Source organism: Uranotaenia lowii, chromosome 1 (genome assembly GCF_029784155.1).
Source record: "Uranotaenia lowii strain MFRU-FL chromosome 1, ASM2978415v1, whole genome shotgun sequence".
Lineage (NCBI taxonomy): Eukaryota > Metazoa > Arthropoda > Insecta > Diptera > Culicidae > Uranotaenia > Uranotaenia lowii.
The window spans coordinates 145,149,750-145,173,713 of NC_073691.1; the positions used below are offsets into that span (position 1 = coordinate 145,149,750).

The 23,964-nt window shown below is 40.5% G+C and overlaps 3 protein-coding genes across 3 annotated transcripts in view; 1 reads left to right on the forward strand and 2 right to left on the reverse strand.

Annotated features, from left to right (window-relative positions):
* Positions 1-23,964, forward strand: part of LOC129740396 (mushroom body large-type Kenyon cell-specific protein 1) — a 532,001-nt gene that overhangs the window by 162,990 nt on the left and 345,047 nt on the right. The window lies entirely within an intron of this gene.
* LOC129738003 (uncharacterized) lies at positions 13,213-13,821 on the reverse strand. The gene has a single exon (XM_055729177.1). It carries the CDS (start codon positions 13,819-13,821, stop codon positions 13,213-13,215), a length of 609 nt encoding a protein of 202 aa, XP_055585152.1.
* Positions 14,507-14,953, reverse strand: LOC129738004 (uncharacterized). Its single transcript, XM_055729178.1, has one exon. The coding sequence runs from the start codon at positions 14,951-14,953 to the stop codon at positions 14,507-14,509; it is 447 nt and encodes a 148-aa protein (XP_055585153.1).

Consider the following 23,964-nt stretch of genomic DNA (forward strand, 5'->3'; position numbering starts at 1 on the left):
CCGTTTTCCCGAAATCTGGCACTGCACTTGTTCCGAGGTTAGAATCAACACGACACCGGATTGAGTGGGAAACGTTTAGCGTTCAACTTGGTCCCCGATGAAATCGAAAGGCAACGCGGCGGGCGCCAGATTGAAACCCGATTGCATAATTACCAGTTACCGTTTTCGCAATTTGGATCTTGGTTTCCTCCATTTCTCTCTCTTTTGCAGAACAGGGAAAGTTGAACCTGCCTGCCGGTTTCATCATCGAGATTGTACCGAGTTTCGGGCTTCCAAATTAAGGTACAGCGCAAAAGTGCCTGTTGAATGTCGACATCACCATCATCCGTTTACCTAGCTTCAGCTAATATTGACCGAGGAAAAATTATAGATTGTTTTTCAAAAATTTTTGAACTTTCGTATTGTTATTTTTTTTAAAAAGATGTCTTGCATAGTGCCAAGTTTTAATGTAAAAATTTGAAAAAGCATATAATTTCAAACTTTACCGAAAGTTTTTCTCCGTGCCTAAAAATCTATTCCCTGAACCGATTAAACTGATAGGAAAGGTTTGAAACGCTGCAGCAGTACCGGCATTGGCCAAAATCTCGCCGAAACAGAACCCGGTAGCTGCCTGCACAAGTGCAGTGCTCGAATGTCAAGTTTAATTGTCGGTGTCGCGTTCGAGCGATTTTCGGGACGGAATCAAATTAGCGTTTTCGGCAAAACCGAATTGTCGTTGCTGGTTATTGCTCACCCCAAAGTTGCTGGATCAAATGATTCTGCTGCACAGCTCCATCAATTAACTGCCGGTAAAAACATCGTTCAGCACATCGGGTTCAATTGACGTTAATGGGATAATTTATTGGAAACCAGTTCAGTTTGTTCCGGAAAATTCATTCAAATACCTGGTGATGGTTATGAATTTTTTTCTCTTGAGATAGGGAAAAGTTCGCTGGAGTAGAACTTCCTTCAAATCTTTTCCCCTGTAGGCATAAAACCTTCTCATCATATTCATATAGGTTTTTTCGAAAAAAGGTTTTGAAAAATTCATGGGTTTACAATTGTGGCTTGAGAGAGGGGGTTGCAGGTTCCGTTGAGTGTGAGGGTTGTAGAGGAAGTTTTTCATCTGTATAAGAATTTGTAGTTCTCGCAGGGCTCTAACAGGAAATTTTGAAGGCGGAGATTCTCTGAGACAAATTGATTGTTGGGTATAATGTCGGTTTTCCAAATATTATTTTCAAAAACCTATTCGGTATAGCTTGCAGCGGCTCCAATGTGCATTTGCTACACCCATAGAAGACGTTGCAAAAATCCAATGCATGTTAAGCAACAGATGAAAAGTGTACTGTACAACAGATAATATGATTGAAAATTTACTATTTACTGGCATAAAAACTCGACCTCCCAAGCAAAATGATGCATTACTACTACATTCAAACGAAACAACTATTGGAAAATTCACTCAAAAAAAATAGTGAGAATCGAACTCACTGCAACAACTCATCTTGGTCTGCCAGTCCGATATCTTACCTAGTGCACCATCTGAGTCGGTTAGCAAACGAAAGTTTATTGCCACCAACGATTACCAGAAACGCACTAAATTGGCCTTCTGCCGTTTGACAGTTGTTTTTTTTTCATTCTCTTTTGTCTTTGACGGGGAAGGGAATGGGGAACTAGAAACTGTTTTCTATTGCCGGCTGGTTTACATTCACGCGCAAAGGTCATCTTGACCTTTATGCCGTATTCGTTTTCATCTGGTGGAAAGATGGTTGTGCACCAACTGCTGTCATCTTCATATAAAAAAAAACGTTTTGACAGCACTTGGTTCACTACCGGTGCACCACCAGGATGAAAACGAATATGGCATTAGTTTTTGCCATCAGTTGACAACATCAGTTATTAGAAAGTTTGTTAATGCGAGATAGAATCTTATACCGATAATTACACCTCCATGCATGGTACATTAATAAACACTACTTTACTGGAATGTACTTTTTTACCCTCCAGAAAAGGCCACATGTTGAGCTTATTTCCTTTTTGATGGTTCCAATATGGGTTGTCCATTTAGGATTGGCGTCAATACTCAAATAACACAGATCAAGCCAACTGGCTTTTTTTGAATTTTATAATTGTTCTATGAAGAGTTTTCCAAAGCATCCAATTTTTAAAGCTGTTTTATTGTAACATAGGAAATACTTCATTGATCGTGTGTTTTGCTAAAACTAGGATAAAACACTATCTTAAGAGTGTTGTTCAAAAGCTGCAATAGTATTGCTGAAGATTCAATAAAACACATAATTTCCTGTTTTAATTAGGGCTTTGGTACCCGCTTTTATAAAGCACTCAATGCTCTTCTGAAACTAGCATTCAAGTCAAGTTGAAAAACTGTTTTATTGGAACAGTGGATGTATATATGATGAAACTAAGTGACAGATGAAATGACATTCGAGAAGAACGTATACACTCTTAACCTTTTTTAACTTATTTTTGAGATAGCATAACCTGTTTTGAAAGGATTTTGAGTGATGGGCTCTCAAAATGAAACAAATTAACACATCTGAATTCATCTGAAATTTCAAAAGAATCGTAAATCAGTCCACATCATTAATCGTTGAATTCTTAGGGTTCGCTGTGAATAAACATTTTTGTGATTCGATAAGTATAAATGTAGGGGAGATGGGGGCATAATGGCCACCTTAAGGAAAACGCTTATTTAACCATAGAGAACAGCTGTAATATGTGAATTACATCATTGTTTCGTGTTCAGACACTCAAATAGTCTATTGCCTTATTGGATGAAACTTGAAAAAGAAGATAAAAACGTTTTAAAATGCATTTTAAAAATTTTTGCCGAAAGCTGAAAACCATCACTGTAGAGGCATAATGAGAAACCCCTTGAGGCAGTATGAGCACCATTAATGAAGGCATAATGAGCGTTTTTTGCCGGGGATTCTAGCAGCAAGTTCGACTCGATGAAGTCAACTGAGTAATAGAGCTACAGCTTGACTTGTATCGTCTGACGATTTGGCCTATTGGTAAGATGTCGGAGAGGTAATCAGTAGGCTCGAGTTCCATTCCTGGTCGAGGTGATTTTTTTTTTCATTTATCATTCATGATCGATGCATTTTGCACGAAACGGTGAGGCGTAGATTCATCAAACAGAATAATAACAAAATAATCTAGGTCTGTTTGTAGAATTCAAAGAATTAACACATGCTCATACATTATGTTTCTCGTGTTTTGTTTGACGGATGATGCTTTGATGCTATTAGCCGTATAATGTAACAATAAAAAAAATCAATCATGAATGGTATGTGCAAAAAAAATCCCCTCGAACAGGAATCGAACTCGAGTCTACTGATTACCTCTCCGACACCTTACCAATAGGCCAAATCGACAGACGAAACAAGCCAAGCTGTAGCTCTATTACTCAGTTGACTTCATCGAGTTGAATTTTCTGCTAGATTCCCCGGCAGAAAATGCTCATTATGCCTTCATTGATAGTGCTCTGTTCGCCTCTAGTGAACAAATTCTTCTTCTTCTTCTTACATCAACATGGCCAAAACATGTAGGCATCCTGGAAAATGAGAGACTTGCGTCTATCATTTTTCTTTTCAGTGTATTACCTGTTACATATTCCTATGCATTGCAGATATTACTACGGCCAGGCCAACCATGTGATGAAAACCGCGAAAGATACAGGATACAGGGGCGGAATGAAGCGTGGAGATCCCTACCAAACGCTTCATATAATATTTTGAATATGGAAAGACCTAAATATGAATTTATGTTATTTGGGAAAGTGTATATGGAATATTGATTCATTAAATGCTATTAAGGAATTAGGAACTTACGATACTTACCAAACATTAAACTCACCGCAATAATATTTAGAATATAAAATATTACATTTGAGTTGTTCACACATATCTTATCAAAATTATTTAAATATCAATGCATAGTTTATAAAGCAACTTAAGTGCTTATTTTATAACTGCTAGATGACTGTCGTTCAGTCACGCATTATTTTACTAACAATAACAGCAATCAATACAGTGAGCACACTCAAGCGCACGCAGTCCTCACAAAAGAAATTAAAATGAAAATTGTTATCATTAAAAAAAGGTGGTGTGATATTATGATAAGTTTAAACTCTTAAATGCTTAACTATGTATTTCGGATTTCTGCATTGAGCATTTTTAAGATCAAAGCAATCGATGGCTGTTACGACCACCTGCTGGAAAAAATACCAAAATTCCTCGGTCGTGGAAACCGAACTTCTGACACATCTTGAATAAATTCATTCACCAAATAAAAACAGATACTTATCTTATTGTTCCGAATCAGTCAAGAGTTTCTGGGTGTCTTCTAAGAATGGTCCTGGACCGGTCCGGAAAGCGTAGTACCAGCCACTTTGATTCGGCCACTTTCAACAACTTCACAAACCATTACGAAAAGCATGTATTTCACTCCACTTAAGGTTTCAAATTTATAACCCACTTAATATCTATGAATTGAACGACATACATAAAAGACTTTACCGCTGTTTTACTTATTGAAAAATGGTAAAGGAAATATAAATTTAAAGAAATCACGAAGTAAAACGCGACCGCGGAAAAAATGTGACCGCACTCGAGCAAGGCCAACTACGCTCAACAATGTTCGCCTCTAGTGAACAAATTAAAGTAAAAAAAGCGTTTTAAAATTGATTAAAGTGAAAAATCATAAATTTTATGATGTTGAAAATTGAGAAACAATGTGTAGATCATGTTGCAGTGCGTACATTTCAGATCAAGATGATTTGAAGGTCATAAAAGCTTATTTGGTGGTGCTCAAAAATTATAATATTTTCGTCACTTGAGAACCTTGCTGGTTATTATTTAATATTTCTGTAAAGATGAAAAGGATATTTCTTTTTTTGGTGAAAAATTAATACTATGGGTAGTGCGAAACAAGTCCTTATGAAAATTTGTTTAACAAAATACGTACTTATGTAGAAAAACGGAGTGCTCATTATGCCCTGGGTGCTCATTATGCCCTCATCTCCCCTATCAGACAATTGATTTTTACTTGAACGAATAATGTTTCTTAGTAATTCCAAGTATGCTCTTTCAGTTAAATAAAGAATATTTTTGGTTTTAAAAAACGACAGTACTGATAAACTAACAATTCCAATTGAATCCAGTGCGAATGAAGTTTAGTTCTGAAGACATCAAGGGTGATACGGTCAAAATTTGGTCAAGGGAAAACGCGTGTAAGCGGAAAAATCGTTTATTTAAAAAATCAAAATAAATTTCTTTTTCAAGTTTAATTAGTATAAAATTCAGGAAAAAAATTTCCGTTAGGCTTCCGCTTTTCCAAATCCGAATTGCCGGGCCTTACGCTTAACCCCTGCCATCAGATTTTGTACAGCAACCTGTTGGAGGCGTACCACTCCATGGCCTTTTTACCGTAATGGCAAGATGCCAAATCCGGCCAAAACAGTACGGAACAACCGCGTTTCTTCAGGAAAGGCAGCAGACGTTTATTCAAACACTCTTTCATGTAAATTTCTTGGTTGACAGTCCCGGAAATAGCTTAAGAAATGCTGCTTTTCAAGCCACAGGTACAGATGGCTTGTCAAACCAGATATTTCTTCGCGAACTTTGACAGTTTCATGTACTTGAAAATATCTGCTACCTTTCCCATTACTTTTGCCGTATATAACTCCTGTCCGGAAGCTGCTTGTAGTCGGCTTTGACGTAGGTTTCGTCGTCCATTACCACGCAGTCAAACTTCGCCAGTATCGTCGTGTACAGCCTCCGGGATCGCCTTTGGCCTTTGGCCGTCGTATTTTGTTTATCATCACGATTTGGAGTCACTACCTTCTTGTTAGTCGATAGTCCGGCTCGTTTTTTGGCTCGATGCACGGTTGTAGACGATATACCCAGCTTATTTGTGGCATCTCGGGGAGAGAGGCTAGGTTTGTTTGAAACTACCGGCAACTCTCTTTGTCGTCTCAGCGGCTTCCGGTTGTCGATTCCCCCCCGATCCAGACTTCCTGGCTATTGACAAACGTTCCCCAAACACTTTAATTACATTTGTAACGGTTGATTTGGCAACTTTTAGCGATTTTGCCAGCTTTGCGTGCGAGTAGCTCGGGTTTTCGCGATGCGCGAGCAAAATTTTGATACGCTGCTCTTCTTCCTTGGACTGCATTTTGACAACTGAAGAGTGAATTCCAAAATCAAAATTGGAGCAACATTCTTCACACACATACACACTTACTCCTTCAAAATGAGGGGTGTTCAGGTTTTTTAAATACAAAATTGAAAGAAATACGTCAAGTTGATATTGACCAAATTTTGACCGTATCACCCTTTAGGAAGAAATAGCGAAGTCTAATGTTAATCATTTGCTAAATCATGAATGTATTTCGAAGTATCATGAGTAATATTTCAGAAACTTGCCAAGTATTTCACTGAAAAATTGCACTTAATTTATTAGTTCATACGACCCGCTCAAAACTGAGAGGATGTTTTTATTTGTTTTTGTTTTTTTATTTTCATTTTGACAGTTCTCTGTAGTGTCCTTGGAGACATCTGGTGGCTCAACCAAGAAGCATAAAATTGATTTAAAGTGGTCGTTGAGACTTTACACACGTTTCAAGGCCTAGCTTGTACATCTGTTCATCTGTGCGTTAAGTAAGTTGTGTACACTCAGAAAAATACTATTATGTATGCCATAAGATTCTCTTATGAAGTGGCGCCATAAGAAAAATTAATGAAATTCATAAGGTTGTCTTATGACGCGAATGAATTCTGAAGATGAACGCCTACTTCAATGAGAGGTTGTTGCTTTTCATAAGAGATTCTTATGGAAACAGTAAATCACTTTCTAATAAGAAAAATTTTCGATATTTCATGCTGAAAACATATCACTATATTGTTTGCCAAATTTGTTTAAAATTAAATCCTCCATGGTCACCATCAGCAGTACATCAACAGTTTTTTTTTGCCGCATCTTAATCTTCGACCTTTGGTTTTTTGCCGATCAGCTTGCTGAAAAGTAAACAAATAATGTATTTTAGTTTACTAATATATTCAACGTTCACACCAAAAACATCAAATCGAACTTACCATTCCGGAGATAACAATAATATTTAACATTGAAGGAAAACTATAATAACTATGAACTGTCGATTGCTTCGTACTGTGAGATGATGAAAAAAAACTGATACTATGAATGAATGTGTTCATCATTTTTTCACAATGCCGTTTCTTCTATGTTTCATAAGAACATCGTACGAAAATTGAAAGAATTTCATAAGACTCTTATGAAAAATTAGTTTGTACGTAAAAAAGTGGTTCATAAGATGTATCTTATGAAATTTATAATAAGATTTCCTCTGAGTGTACAACAATGACGTGTAAATATGTTGACTGCGAAGAGTCGTGGTTTCTTCTTCAGGCTTAGTCTTGGTAGGTCATTCATGTACAGGAGAAAAAGCAAAGGTCCCAGATTACTCCCTTGTGGTACGTCAACTGTCAGAGGCAGATTTACACTCTTGTTATCGTTGACGTACTGTTCTCGTTCGCTCAGGTAATCTTGAAATAGTATGTTAGCTGTTCCTCTGATACCATAAGAATGTCATTTATCCAGTAACACAGTGTGATCAAAAGTGTCGAAAGCCTTCTTCAGATCTAAATAAAGTATGCCAACTGACCTTTTAGCATCTAGGTGCAGTAGAATTTCGTCCACTAAATAGCTCACATGCTGCCGTCAATGGGCTCGAGCCACTTCGAAACCCGTATTGATGAGTATATGAAATTCTGAGGACTTTAAATAATCTAGCAGTCTAGAAGGTATCATTTTTTCCACAACTTTACTTAGAACTGATAAAACAGATATCGGTCGGTATTTGTTCACCTCAGATTAACAGCCATTTTTGTATATTGGAATAACTTTTTCCATTTTCAGGAAACTGGGGAAGGAGCCAGTTGTGACCATCAAGTTGAAAACAACATTCAAAATATGCAGGAATTTCATCAGAGCCACAACTTTGTTTCGAGTCCTTTAATTTCTAGAATAATATCGTTTGGTGGATTCAGGAACATTGATAAATTATTGTGCGTCAAGGTGCCCAACGCGAACATGTTTTATTATAAAACTAAATTTCCGAACACAACATCGTCAGCTGTCAACAACTAAGTACGACAACACACAAGAATCGACAAAATTTGAGCCTACCAGATAATTGACCACCAAACGGCCATGTGATCTACTTAGCCCTGCGAAACTCACTAAATCGCAAATAAATACTAACGTACGAACTTGGTACCTTTTTTCGTGCCGGCAGCCTTTACAAGTGTTTGTTTTCCACGACAGCACACTTGACGATTTACTATCTCGCTCCATCAGATTCAAAAAACAAGGGGGTAACATAAAATGAGAAAAAAAAAACCACCAAAGCCATTGAAAATTGCTACAAAGCGCACCTGCATCCCGTTTGTGCAGTCTCAAATTCCACTGCTTCGAGGTGTTCTTACAGACTTTTTCCAACGATATTATTATTATTTTTATTTTTCCACGATTATTGGTGCCCCGGAGCAAATGTTTGAACTGATCAGCGCCAATTCAACCGTACTGCACTCAAACAAATTGCACCTTTCGGTATCGATTTCGTGTCCTATTTTGCACCCGGTGTGACAAATAACGACTTTCCGATAATCACTCATATTATTGTGTGGGTTGTTTTGTTTTTGGTTTGCTCTGTCAGAAAACTGATTTCGAAAATTATCTCACAGTGAATAGTTTGCTAAAGCGTGGGTTGTCAAAAATAGATATATCTTCTATATAAGAAAACATTAAAAGTAAGGTAACGATTCAAACTAAAATTGGAAAATCCCTGACTACAGTAGAAACACTTGATTAAGAAGGTTGGATAAACCTTCTAGCTGTTCGACAGAAATAACAAAAATGACAGAAATTTACAAAAATGACAAAAATGACAAACATGCCAAATATGACAAAAAAGAGGCGAATGAACTAAATATTTAAAGCTTTAAATAAATCAATCAAAAATGGCAAAAATGACAAAAATTACAAAAATGACAAAAATGACAAAAATGACAAAAATGACAAAAATGACAAAAATGACAAAAATGACAAAAATGACAAAAATGACAAAAATGACAAAAATGACAAAAATGACAAAAATGACAAAAATGACAAAAATGACAAAAATGACAAAAATGACAAAAATGACAAAAATGACAAAAATGACAAAAATGACAAAAATGACAAAAATGACAAAAATGACAAAAATGACAAAAATGACAAAAATGACAAAAATGACAAAAATGACAAAAATGACAAAAATGACAAAAATGACAAAAATGACAAAAATGACGAAAATGACAAAAATGACAAAAATGACACAAATGACAAAAATGACAAAAATGACAAAAATGACAAAAATGACAAAAATGACAAAAATGACAAAAATGACAAAAATGACAAAAATGACAAAAATGACAAAAATGACAAAAATGACAAAAATGACAAAAATGACAAAAATGACAAAAATGACAAAAATGACAAAAATGACAAAAATGACAAAAATGACAAAAATGACAAAAATGACAAAAATGACAAAAATGACAAAAATGACAAAAATGACAAAAATGACAAAAATGACAAAAATGACAAAAATGACAAAAATGACAAAAATGACAAAAATGACAAAATGACAAAAATGACAAAAATGACAAAAATGACAAAAATGACAAAAATGACAAAAATGACAAAAATGACAAAAATGACAAAAATGACAAAAATGACAAAAATGACAAAAATGACAGAAATGACAAAAATGACAAAAATGACAAAAATGACAAAAATGACAAAAAAGACAAAAATCACAAAAATGACAAAAATGACAAAAATGACAAAAATGACAAAAATGACAAAAATGACAAAAATGACAAAAATGACAAAAATGACAAAAATGACAAAAATGACAAAAATGACAAAAATGACAAAAATGACAAAAATGACAAAAATGACAAAAATGACAAAAATTACAAAAATTACAATAATAACAAAAAGTACAAAAATTACAAAAATTACAAAAATGACAAAAATGACAAAAATGACAAAAATTACAAAAATGACAAAAATTACAAAAGTTACAAAAGTTACAAAAATTACAAAATTACAGAAATTACAAAAATTACAAATATTACAAAAATTACAAAAATTACAAAAATTACAAAAATTACAAAAATTACAAAAATTACAAAAATTACAAAAATTACAAAAATTACAAAAATTACAAAAATTACAAATATTTCAAAAATTACAAAAAAAACAAAATCTACAAAAACTTCAAAAGTTACAACAATTACATTTTTTGTAATGTTTGTCATTTTCGGCATTTTTTTCTAGTGTATTTTTCACTTCTTCGTTTCGATCAAAGCTCGATGTAATTTGTTATTGAAATTGAATTAAAATTGTTTTTGCTAGAAATTTTTTTTTTGACTACTCTGTAGAAAAATATCTGGACGACTGTGAATATTTCATAAAAGTTTAGTAATTAGTTTTCAAAAAATTAATTAAAATTAATATTTCAATTATTATTTAATTGGAATTTTTGGAAGCATTGCTTTTTTAACCTGCTCTACATTCTCCTGAGAACCTAATCTGAGAATTGACCCCAAAGAAAAGCTTCGTGAATGGTTGAATTAAAGATAATTTAGTGTTTATACCTTCTTCAGACAACTCCGTTGTATGATTTACCGAGTTTTCTTTAACTACGACATGAAACTTCCTTTTTCATATGTTTTGCTTGTCAGAGATTTAAGCGCTAGGTCCGAATGAGGACAATGAATTTATTTCCTAACTTTTCTACTTATGATTCGAGTTAGATCGGGTTATCAATGAGTTTGACCTGAAAGGCATAATTTTTCCCGTGAATATAACTTTTCACGTATCTCGTTGTGCCCTCCCATTACTTAGAAACTAGAGAGATTTATGAACTTTGAGCGTTATTTCACTCACGTTCGTAAAGCAGTTGGCATTCAACAGTTCATTGCAGCAGTGTTGCCAATTCGTCACCACAAAATTATCCAGTGTGTGCTGGCATACATATGGCGATTCACTTGAAATACTTTCTCACAACAGTAATCCATCAGCGCCCGAAAGCATGCAAAGTCATGAGCAGCGGTGGCAAAATGTCACCGACAGCTAGACGCCATCTTTCGGACGGTTGCGGTATGTTTATAATAACGCCTCCTGGGAGCAGCTCATGATAATGTTGATGATAATGCTGATGATGATGACGACGACTACGATGATTTCGTTATATAGTATTTTCGGTACTCCCGGAAAACTGAGTTTCCTTTCACCTCCTTCTGTTCCTCTTCCAAGGAGTCTATAGTTTTAAAATATTCCATAACATCTTTTTTTGCAGCGTCGCTTCTCGCTGTGCACTAGTGCATTGGGAGGGAGTGCAAAACGCAAGACGACTATGAGAAATGACATTATTTTTTACCAGTTTATAATGCACACAAAGAGAAGGCACATACAGAAACACATAAACACCCACACACATACAGTAAAAAAAACCTACAAAAAATTCAGCTTGTACTCAGTGCCATTTGGCTTGGCTTGGCATTGGCTGGTGTGATGCCCTGGAAGCGCACTATAATGACACCAAAATTGAAGAATGAAAGAAATAATGTAATATTGCCAGTTTTTTTTTGCTTGCGAACCCGCACCCGAAGCTTTTATTTCTGAGCATAATTATATTCGGTACGTTTTAGTTTTATGTTGGATCATCGCTAATGAAACACGAACAAAGATTACCTCCAGAAGTATGCTTCAGCTTTAAAAAAATCTGAAAAGGAAAGATGAACGGAATGTTCAAAAGTGAAAAAATGCAGTTTATAAATAAAAAAAAATCAGATGACTTTAATTTTGAAATCCACAAGGTCAAAAATCGGCTGATTAGAAATACGAATGTTAACATTCAATGGGGACGACACACATTGTGACTAAAAGGAACCCTACTCTACAGATACTTTTAGAAGAATGAATATTTGGTGTTTCTAAGGTTATGACCCCGGACGCAGTGGCAGAGAGCAGTAATGGATTAAACCTATAGAATACTGGCGAACTGCTAGAAACGTTATCAGGTCGATCATATTCGTGTCGTCAGATCAACGGGAAGTCGTCGAGCTGCAGAAAAGGAAGCGTCGTCGGTCCAGGATGAATTTGGAGCTCTTCGGACTGGAACAAGGTTGCGGTTGCCTGATCGGGTGCTGCAGGAATGTCGTTAAGTAGGGAGCCTTTTGAAACCACTGGGAGGTCGTCGGATCGCAGGAAAGATCTTAGTAGCGGGGCCATATAAAGGTGGTCCAACCAATGCAACGAATCGAATGGTCGCCGAGTCGGGAATCAAATGGGAGATCGTCAGGTCGCAAAGAAAGTCGTAGTGTAGAAGGGAGGCCATGGGATCCGGAACCATTGCATTGGAAGGTCGTGGTACCAACAGACCATCGGAAGGTTGTCCAGGAAGATTGGAGCTTGGAGTACGAAAATTAAAGATTTTGTAGATATATCAACTATCTTGGAATTTCCGAGTCCCACTCCCATCTACGATAAAAAGGAAACTAAATGACTCACACGACGAAAATGTACCTCGGATACAACAAAACTTCGGATTGATCAAGTTGCCAGTTCGAATTAACATTAGCAAAATCCTTCCTGCTTCGCGTTCAAGTTTACGGCAGATCTCTTCCACCGCCGCAGAAGATCTGCCGTCTGTATCAATGTCGTCAGCAAAGCAGATAAGTTGGCTGGATCTGTTGAAAATCGTGCACCGCATTTCGCGCACTGTTCGTCGAATAACACCTTTCAGCGCCACGTTAAACATCTTGCAGGGCAGGATAGACCATCGCCTTGTCAAAGCCACAAGGGAACGTCTGGAAGGCAGCAATGAAAACAGGAAAACTTGTCTACTCAACTAAACGCGTGTATATTTATTGCTTGGTTTTCTCTGACTAACGGAAGTACAAAAAGCATGGAGAAGTTTGACCACTGATAGCAAGATATATATAATGCAAGGTGTGGCAAATCAAGGAATGAAATTTAAGGTTAAGCAAACTAAATTTATATCAGCTCTTCCCTTCTAGCAAATGGAACTCAAATACATTTCAAATCAATAAGTAAACTAGGGCACAAACATCTCTTTTACAAATCCAGCTTCTTTGATGGTCGGATGACCCATCTCGAACGTCTTGATGATTGGTGATCGTGGCTACGACCAGTGTTGGCAGCAACTCCTCTTGGAATCAAGGCGACTTTGGTGACTTGATCCTCTGTAGCCCTAGCTGGCATCGATGGTGGCTTGGTAGGAGACTTCGGACCCGACAGTAGTACTCTTGGAATCACAGGCGTGTATATGGTAGTTCGCCCGATGGCCACAGATAATGTTGTCTCGGTAACAGGATCGTTCTCAATCAACATAGGTACTTCTCGGATTTGGTCTATGTGGCGTTTCCAGGTTCTCCCATCATCGAGTCGGATGTGATAGTGCAGCTCTCCGAGTTTTTCAGAAACCACACCGTATTTCCATTTCTCCATGTTGAGGTAATCTCTAGCCGCAACTCTCACCCCCTCAGCGATATCGCGCACCTTACCGTCGATCTTCTTGGCCTCGGTTGCTGAGGCCAGTAAAATCTTGCACAACTCAGCATGTATCGATGATCTGTCACACCGCAAACTCTTCAACTTCGCTTTGCATTCCTGAACGAATCTTTCGACTTGACCGTTCGTCGCAGGATGATACGGTGCAACCATCTTGTGATAGACTCCATTCATTTCCAAAAACCTTTGGAACTCCTGGAACGTGAATTAAACTCCACGGTCTCTCACCACTCGTTGAACTTCATCGCCGATGTCATCAAAAGGCGCTAGAAATCGAGATTCGGGAACGTAAGTGGAGATGGATTGGGCATACGCTGCGAAGAGATGAAAACGAGATTTGCAGAGAGGCGCTTGACTGGAATCCAGATGGGCATCGAAGAAGAGGCAGGCCCAAAAGCTCGTGGCGGCGAAGTCTAGCCGCTGAAATCCGCACAGTTGACGAGAACCTTGGCTGGCAGCAAGTGAAGACGCTGGCTCCGGATCGCCATCAGTGGAGATCTTTCAGCCCTATGCGCCGGTCAATCGGCGCTGGACCCTTAGGTAGGTAGGTAGGTCTCTCACCAGGACGGTTGGAATTCCGTACATTGCATAGTATTTACGACAGATTTGGATGGTAGTAGCAGTGGTAATGCTATTCATTATACGCATCTCAGGCCATATCGTGTAGGCGTCCACGAGCACAATGAAGCATGTGTTCATGAACGGAGCAGCAAAATCGACGTGAACTCGTTCGAATGGTGCAGTCGGTGTTTCCCAGCAGTGCGTCGACGCTTTTGTGGGTTCAGTCCTAGTGGACTGACAGTAGTTGCAGTTTTGCACGATCTCCTCGATGTCTTGGTCAATCTTTTCCCCTCACAGCGAACGCCTTCAATCGATTTGTGCCGAAATGTGTAGAGCGTAATTCGGCAAGCATTTTCACTCGCAAGCACGGAAGAATGTAAACTCGAATTCCTCGCATGACGCAACCTTTCTGCAACGTAAACTCCTGTTGTTCAACGCCGAAACTGTCTCTAGGTTCGACGGTCATCCCATTCCGCAAACCTTCTAGCAGTACTCTCAAAGACTGGTCGTCTTTAACGAGCTCCTCTGCGGTCAGTGGCAATGTCTTGATCATGTTGACTTCCAGGCAGTCCGTCTCTTCGCAGATATTCTCCGTAATTTTCTCCTTCAGGGGTGAACGCGAGGAAGCATCGGCATTGTAGTGTTGTCCGGTAGGCCTGAACTTGATTTCGTAGTTGAATGACTGAAGAAATGTAGCATAATGCTGCATTCTCATGGCAGACATCTTCGGGATCTTCGGGAAACCCTCCGCGTCGGAGAAAATCTGCTTCAATGGCTGATTAGAGTGAATCTACTCCCGTAAATCGTGTTTTTATTATATTCTTTCTTTTTGGTAAGACGTAAATCGTAAATGATTACAAACGCTACAATCGATTCCGGTACTCACAACACGTTGAGCGCATGTAAACTATGTTAAAGCACAATCCGAAGCGTTTTTGGTCCTTTATTAACGAGATGCGAAAGGAAATCGGTTTCCCATCAGAGATGTTTCTGGGCGAGCAAAAATCGACTAATTTGGAACATGTAATCCTTTCGCTGAACATTTCGCCAGCGTGTTCAGTACTTCGCACGCCACGTCCACTAAAATCGCAGGAGCCTTTCGGTACGTTCCTAACAACATGCTGAATCTTACAGGAATGATTTTCTCGAAGGAAGAAGTTAAAACAGATACATCTAACCTAAAGCTGTCGTCGACTGTCTCCCTTATTCTGCATCGCGCGTGAGGTGGCGATGGTCGAGTCGAGTCGGAGTCACGCGAGTCTTGTCACCTTATTCCCGAAGCCGATGTGACAGAGGTTCATGCCCAGCTGACTACTAGATTAGGATAAGAACTCAAAAAGTTCATTCTCAAAAGACGTTTCTCACCTAAAGCGACTACTGGAATCGGGTGACTAGGGTGATTCGACTATCGTCATCTCACGCGCGGCGCAGAATAAGGGGGTGTGGAACCTGATGGAATTCCGGCCAAAACTTTAAAAAATTGTGTAGACGCTTTGTGGAAGCCAACAGCAACGACATAACGAACTACAGGAGAATTACTTCTCTCTGTGCCTGTTCGAAGGTGCTGGAAATCCTAGTATCATAGAGACTTTTTTATACCGCTAAGTCGAACATCTCTATTGATCAACACGGATTTTATCCGGGACGTCCGACGAACACGAACTTATTGGAAATTACTTCATTCTGCATTCGCACTATGGAAAAAGGGGGTCAGGTTGACACAGTGTATACTGATATAAAGGCCGCCTTTGACCGCATTGACCACCGTTTGCTTCTTGCAAAACTTCAACATCTCGGACTCGGAGAAGGACTAATTACTTGGTTTGAATCGTTCTTGATAAATCGTTCTCTCACTGTTCGCCTGGTAAATGCTGGAGTCTTATGTGTTTCCAGAATAGAATTACTCAGATGTACCACAAGGCAGCAACATCGGACCTCTTCTATTCTGCACTAATTACAACGACGTAACATACGCTTTGCCATCCGGGTGTAGAATGTTGTAGGCTGATGGCTTAAAAATTAATCGAAAAATTGAAAGCCACAGCGACTGCTTGGAATTGCAGCCAGGCTTGTAAGTGGTCACCATCGTTTGATTATTTTCGGAGACATCCACAACACATCGTTCGTGACAATCATGGAGAGCGCAATCGTTTGATCGGAGAGCAAAAAAGTGTCAAATTTAATTTTGATCTTTGTTGTGGTTAGTCGTTTAACTTTCATCCCTCTTGCGTAAATAATCATTCCACATTGTTCGGCTAGTGAAGTAGACAATGTGCAACTCGAGACCCCATACACCCAACCTTCGGGTAGTGGTCATATCACCTCTTGTCTGCAACTCCGATTCTCTACCTCCCCGTGGTGCTAGCTGGGGTGCGAGCAACCTTAGCGGAGATCGGGTACCCAACCCCGGTGGATGCTTTGGTCGCATGCAGAATGAGTTAGGGGGCTTCGTACGCGTCTGTTCTCCATGTTAGGGGCGGCGTACGGAGTGCAACAGCGTCCTGGTGGTGTTCGGGACCCAAAACAGCAACATCACGACGGTCCTCCTGCGAGATAGTGGGGTTAGCTGCGGGCCTTGCGAGCCTGTGACTACTAAAAAACTTAAGCAACGAATAACGAACAACAAATTTCGGATGGAAATCGGCAAAGACCCACGCGACGAAAAGGGACTAACGATTGGAAACTTGGAACATGGAACTGCCGATCTCTAAATTTTGTGGGCAGTACCCACGTGCTCTCCAACGAATTGAAGAGCCGCAAATTCGACATCGTAGCGCTGCAGGAGGTATGCTGGAAGGGCTCCACGGTACGAACGTACCCAGATGGTCGTGCCATCTACCAGAGCTGCGGCAACACACACGAGCTTGGAACAGCTTTTATAGTGATGGGAAAGATGCAAAAGCGCGTGATCGGGTGGTGGCCGATCAACTCACGAATGTGCCGGTTGAGAATCAAGGGCCGGTTCTTCAACATCAGCATCATCAACGTGCACAGCCCTCACCTCGGAAGTACCGGTGACGACAAAGACGAATTCTACGCGCAGCTGGAGCGTGAATACGACCGTTGCCCAAAACATGATATCAAGATCGTCATCGGGGATTTCAATGCTCAGGTCGGCCAGGAGGAGGAATTTAAACCGACAATTGGAAGGTTCAGCGCGCACCAGCTGACCAACGAAAACGGCCTCAGACTCATTGATTTCGCCGCCTCCAAACGAATGGCCGTACGTAGTACCTTTTTTCAGCACCGCCTCCCACACAAGTACACCTGGAGATCACCGTACCAAACTCAATCACAGATCGACCACGTTTTGATCGACAGCCGGCACTTCTCAGACATCATCGACGTCAGATCCTGTCGGGGCGCCAACATCGAGTCGGACCATTATCTGGTGATGGTGAAGATGCGCCCAAAACTCTCCGTAGTAAACAACACGCGAAACCGGCGCCCGCCTCGGTTAAACATCGCGCGACTGAAGCAACCTGAGGTCGCGGCAGACTACGCGCAATCGGTCGAAGCAGCGCTGCCGGCAGAGGGCGAGCTTGACGAAGCCCCTCTCGAGGACTGTTGGGATACCATCAAAACAGCCATCAACAGTGCTGCGGAGAACGTCATCGGTTATGTGGAGCGATCTCGACGGAACGACTGGTTCGACGAGGAGTGTAGGAGGGTGATGGACGAAGAAAATGCCGCGCGGGCGGCAGTAGTGCAGAGAGGCACCCGTCGAAATGTGGAAAATCACCGACAGCGGAAGAGGCAGCGAGTCCGACTTTTCCAGGAGAAAAAGCGCCGCCTGGAGGAGGAGGAGCTCGAGGAGCTGGTGCAGCTGCATCGTTCCCAAGAAACACGAAAGTTCTATCAGAAACTCAACGCATCCCGCAAAGGCTTCGTGCCGCAAGCCGAAATGTGCCGGGATAAGGACGGGGGTATCCTAACGGACAATCGTGAGGTGATGAAAAGGTGGAAGCAGCACTTCGATGAACACCTGAACGGCGCACATGCAGGAGATCAAGACGGTGGGGGAAGGTACATCGCCGGCGTAGCCAACGACGAAGACGAGCCACTCCCAACGATGAGTGAAGTTATGGAAGCCATTCGCCAGCTGAATAGAAACAAGTCGGCTGGAAAGGATGGCATCGCAGCGGAACTCATCAAAATGGGCCCGGACAGGTTGGCCGATTGCCTACACCGGTTGATAATCCGGATCTGGGACATTGAACAGCTACCGGAGGAGTGGAAGGAGGGGGTAATATGCCCCATCTACAAGAAGGGCGACAAATTGGACTGTGAGAACTACCGAGCGATCACTGTCCTCAATGCCGCCTACAAAGTGTTGTCCCGAATCCTACTCCGCCGCCTAACTCCACAAGCAAACAGATTCGTGGGAAGTCATCAGGCCGGCTTCATGGAGGGACGGTCTACGACGGACCAGATATTCACATTGCGGCAAATCCTCCAAAAATGCCGTGAACACCAAGTCCCTACGCATCATCTATTCATCGACTTCAAAGCCGCATACGACACGATCGACCGTAACGAGCTATGGAAAATCATGGACGAGAACGGCTTTTCCGGGAAGCTGATCAGACTGATCAAGGCGACGATGGATGGAACGCAGTGCTGTGTGCGGATTTCGGGTGAATTGTCGAGTTCATTCGAATCGCGCAGGGGGCTTCGACAAGGTGATGGTCTATCCTGCATGATGTTCAACGTGGCGCTAGAAGGTGTTATTCGACGAGCGGTGGGCGAAATGCGGGGCACGATTTTCAACAGATCCAGTCAACTTATCTGCTTTGCCGATGACATTGATATAGTCGGCAGATCATCTGTGGCGGTGGAGGAGATCTACCGCAAACTGAAACGCGAAGCAGGAAGGATTGGGTTGATGATTAATACGTCCAAGACGAAGTACATGCTGGCCTGCGGATCCGAGACCGACCGAACCCGCTTGTCCAGTAATAACAAGGTCACGATCGACGGCGACGAGCTGGAGATAGTCGAAGACTTTGTCTATCTCGGCTCACTGGTGACCGCAGACAATGACACCAGCCGTGAGATCCGGAGGCGAATTATCAGCGGAAGTCGTGCCTACTATGGACTCCACAAGCAACTGCGGTCGAGAAGACTTAGCCCTCGCACAAAGTGTAACCTGTATATGACGCTTATTAGACCGGTTGTTCTATACGGGCACGAGACATGGATATTGCTCGAGGAGGACCTACGTACACTCGGAGTATTCGAGCGACGAGTGTTAAGAACCATCTTTGGCGGCGTACAGGAGAACGGAGTGTGGAGGCGAAGGATGAACCACGAGCTCGCGCGACTCTACGGCGAACCCAGTATCCAGAAGGTGGTGAAGGCTGGCCGGATACGCTGGGCTGGACATGTTGCGAGAATGCCGGACGACTGTCCTGCAAAACAGGTGTTCGCTACGAATCCGGTAGGAACAAGACGAGCGGGGGCGCAACGAGCGAGGTGGTTAGACCAAGTGGAGCGTGATCTGGCGAACGTGGGGTGCCCGAGAAATTGGAGAACGGTTGCCATGGACCGAGTGAATTTTAGGAATTATGTTCGTCAAGTTATGTCGTAAGACGGAATACTATGTAAATAAAATAAACATTGTTCGACCAACACATCCAAACATCACCCGGCGCTGAAGAGCGGCGGATTTTTTCACCAGGAGAGAGTGAATAGAAAAGATTGCATTTGCTTATTGAGTCTGTAGGTTCTGCTGCGTGAAAGAGATAGGCGACGTCGTCAACTTTCGGGAATTCTGGTCGTTTGACCATCACATCATCGCTCTCGTGTACCGAATCACGAAATTCCGTTCGACAATCGCACAAAGAAGAATGAATGTCGTTTCGTCTGATGGTAGTCGACTGTTCCGCAAGTGTTTGGTCGCATTCGTTTGACGGCACGAACAATGAAACTGATAAAAGCAGGCTGTGTGCCTGTCAGAGAAAATGTCGATGGTTTACTAGTCTGATCGCAGGAAAGATCATAGAAGCGGAGCCGTTTTAAGGTCGTTGAGTCGGAAATCAGATGGGAGATCGTCAGGTCGCCAGAAAGTCATAGAGTAGCAGGAAAGCCATGGGATCAGGAACAATTGGAAGATCGTTGTACCAACAGGCCATCAAAACTTGTGCAGGAAGAGCCACTCAGACTACTTCGGCCATAGCTTTATGGAAATCATCTGTCCGGGAGCCACAGAACGACCGCCGAATCGGGAATTAGATGGAAGGTCATAAACCTGCAGGCAAGTCGTAGAGATGCAGGAAGGTTGTTGCCAAACCAGGATCCATTAGTTGTCAACCCAAGTAGCCATTGGAAGGTTGTCTACACAGAAAAAAATCTGAATCCTTAACGACACTGAAATTGAAAACCTTCATTATTACATGACATGGAACGCGATTTATTTCTGTAAATCTACAAAACAAAAATGGTTGAATCCTTAACATCACTGAATTCTTATGACACAAATATTACTTGACACGGAACGCGATTATTTGATGTAAATTTACATCACATATGATGTAAATAAAAAGAAGCATCACATACAACGGAATTTTCAGTGCGAATTAAATATTACACGTCTTAATATTTTACATGTCTTTCAAATTTTACACGTCTGTTGAAGATTACAGACAGAAGATTACAGATCATTTCTCGATGAGTACTTTGATATTCTTACCACTGTTGTGCTTCCACGAACCCAATTTGTGTTGTCTCGCATAACCGTGTGATGATGTAAACATTTGTACTGTCATCATCATCACCATCCTATTGTTCTCTGCCATCATCAAGTGCGAATTGGACTTAGAGCACCTGTATCCGTGGTCCAAACAGCTGGTTTAGACCCAAATTCTGACCCGAGCAACCGTACTGGTGATCCATTATACCAGTTTCAACTCAACTTTTTTTTAGAGCTGGTATAAGGATTGATCCAAAACTGATGAGATTTGGATCCAATTTGACGCAGTTCTAAATTTTTTGACAGTTAAAGGAACACGAGTGTAGTTGCCAGTTTCTTCATTGGATCGGATCGAATTTCTTTGGTTAAATTCTTGTATAAATTAGACCCAAGAAGCTCTTAGAAAACAGAACCAAAACAAACTGATCTGGTTCTTCGATGGCGGTTGCTGCCGATCCACAACCGGGAGAAAAACGTAAGTTTCAACATATTGTTATAAAAAACTACTGGCATTCGTAGAAAACAATTTTTTAAAAAGAGTTCGCTCGTTTTTTAACTTGAAATATTCATGGATTACAAATTGGCAGATTAACGATTTTCTTAGATAGGACATAAAAGAGCATGTTTCCGTAGGGGAAAACTGTGCAAGACGCACCAGCGGGGTAAAATGGCCCATACCATTCTTTATCAAAAATACACTAACCTGTGAATTCGAATGACGATTTTCTTCATTTTTATTGTAGCAAATACGCGTTTTCATCATTTATTAGGTTAAAAGTTCACAAAAACAAATTTAATTCTTATAAACAGAAGCACCAGTACCAAACGATGATCGCTCTAAGCTCATCTACTCATCTCATCTCGTTCCGTATGACATCAGTCTATGTTTATTTAAATTCAAACTTTCATATAATGTATTTCCATATATTTCGACGTTACAGCATGTGCAATCTAACGATCGACCAGTAATGTGACAATAGACTTATCTCAAGTAAATTTAGAAAGGACAGATACATTATTCTAAGTAGGACCAAACAACACTTAGGATATTTATAACACTTTTATCTTTACTGAAATCTTACATCTATAATCAATTATCTCAGTTTCCCTGAAGATGGTGCAAACAAGCACCGAAACGTTGGACAAATAATAAATTTCTATAACCAGATTATACAGACTTCTATTACTATAAATAAACAACCTACAGTCGAAAATTTTCCATACAAACAGAAGGTTTTATAGAGTCTGCGTGAAACTTGTTATTTTTCATGGTTGACATATGAGGCCCCTGGAGCCAAAGAAGTATAAGTGCATGAAAGCTTAATTCGAGAAAACAGGCTTTTTAGTTGTTGTGTTTGTCAATTTTCCATACATTTTTTGAAAATTTCAATTTTGCGTTGGAACGTTAAAGTATGTAAAAAAAAATTCAAAAAATCTGAAAAAATCATCAAATATAGTTTGAAATATCAAAAATCGTTTGGCATCATTAACTCCATATCGACCATTTTGTCACTTATACCTCTTTGGCTTTGAGGGCCTCATATAAGGTTTTAAATGCGGTTTTCGAAGGGCCTGAGGGACAAACAATTGTCATGCTTTGCTGTTTTCAGAGATACAAATGTCGTACGCAAAACGTGAGCAAATGGCTTCAGTGTTTCGTGACATAATGGAAGCTTTTGATGCAGTCTCAATAGAGGTTTTGTCAGACAAGCTGCACTCCCGGGGTCTGCCTCCTCTTTTGAACAACATCTTATACAGCTTGCTTTGTGAGAAACATTTGAACTTTCCTCGCGGACATATTGCAATTGGAAGGACCTATTACATGAGCCTCCCGCAGGATTTATGTTGGAGTCCACTTTTGTACAACTTTTACGTAAGTGACATCGACAGTTATCTCTCTGAATGTTGCACTCTTAGACAATTTGCAGATGACGGCGTAGTGTCTGCCATAGGATCTACTGAGTCTCATCTGCACAGACCTTTACAAGATACTTTTGACAGATTGTCAACCTGGGTTTTGGGGCTTAGGATTGAGTTTTCTCCACAGAAAACGATGAAGGTTGTTTTCTCTAAGAAACATAGACCTGCTCAACCTAAGCTTCAACTTTTTGGCAGAACAACCGCTCAATCGAGGTGTTTTAAGTATCTTGGGGTTTGGTTTGATATCAAATATACCTGGAGATCTCACATTGAGTATTTTGAAGGAAAATGCCAACAAACAATCAATTTTCTCCGATAAACCACTGGCACCTGGTGGGGAGCCCACCCAGAAGAAATCTTTTATATTGTTCCGAACAACAATTCTCTCGGTGATAGAATATGGTAGCTTCTGTTTCCAGTCAGCTGCTAAATCTCTCCTCATCAAAATCGAGCGTATCCAATCTCGTTGTCTCCGTATCGCTTGTGGTTGCATGCCCTCAACGCACTACACGAGTCTGGAAGTTTTGGCAGGAATACTCCCTTTTAAAGATCGATTCAATTTACTATCACTTCGGTTCCTCATCAGGCGTGAGGTCATGAACCCATTGGTGACTGTAAATTTCTAAAGGCTTCTTGAGCAAAATTTTCAAACCAGATTTATGTCTATATACCATATCCTCATGTCAATGCAGGTTAACCCTTCTTCATTCTCTCCAACTCGTGTTTGTATCCCAGACTACGATAACTCTTCCGTCCAGTTTGATTTGTCTATGCAGCAGGAAATTCGTGGAATCCCGGATCCGCATCGTCCATTCCTAATTCCAAGAATTTTCGAAGCTAAATATAGACACGTCGATGATGATAAAATGTACTTTACTGATGGATCACTTAAAGAGGAATCAACAGGATTCGGAGTGTTCAACGAAATATCTAGCGCCTCTTACAGCCTCGAGTCACCATGCTCTGTGTATATAGCAGAGCTAGCAGTAATTCATTGGCCTTTGGACAGTGTTGCTTCAAGGCCAGTTGGGCAATTCTTTATTGTAACGGATAGTCTGAGTTCTGTTGAAGCAATCCACTCAATAAAACTGGAAAAGCACTCACCATACTTCTTCAAGAAGCTA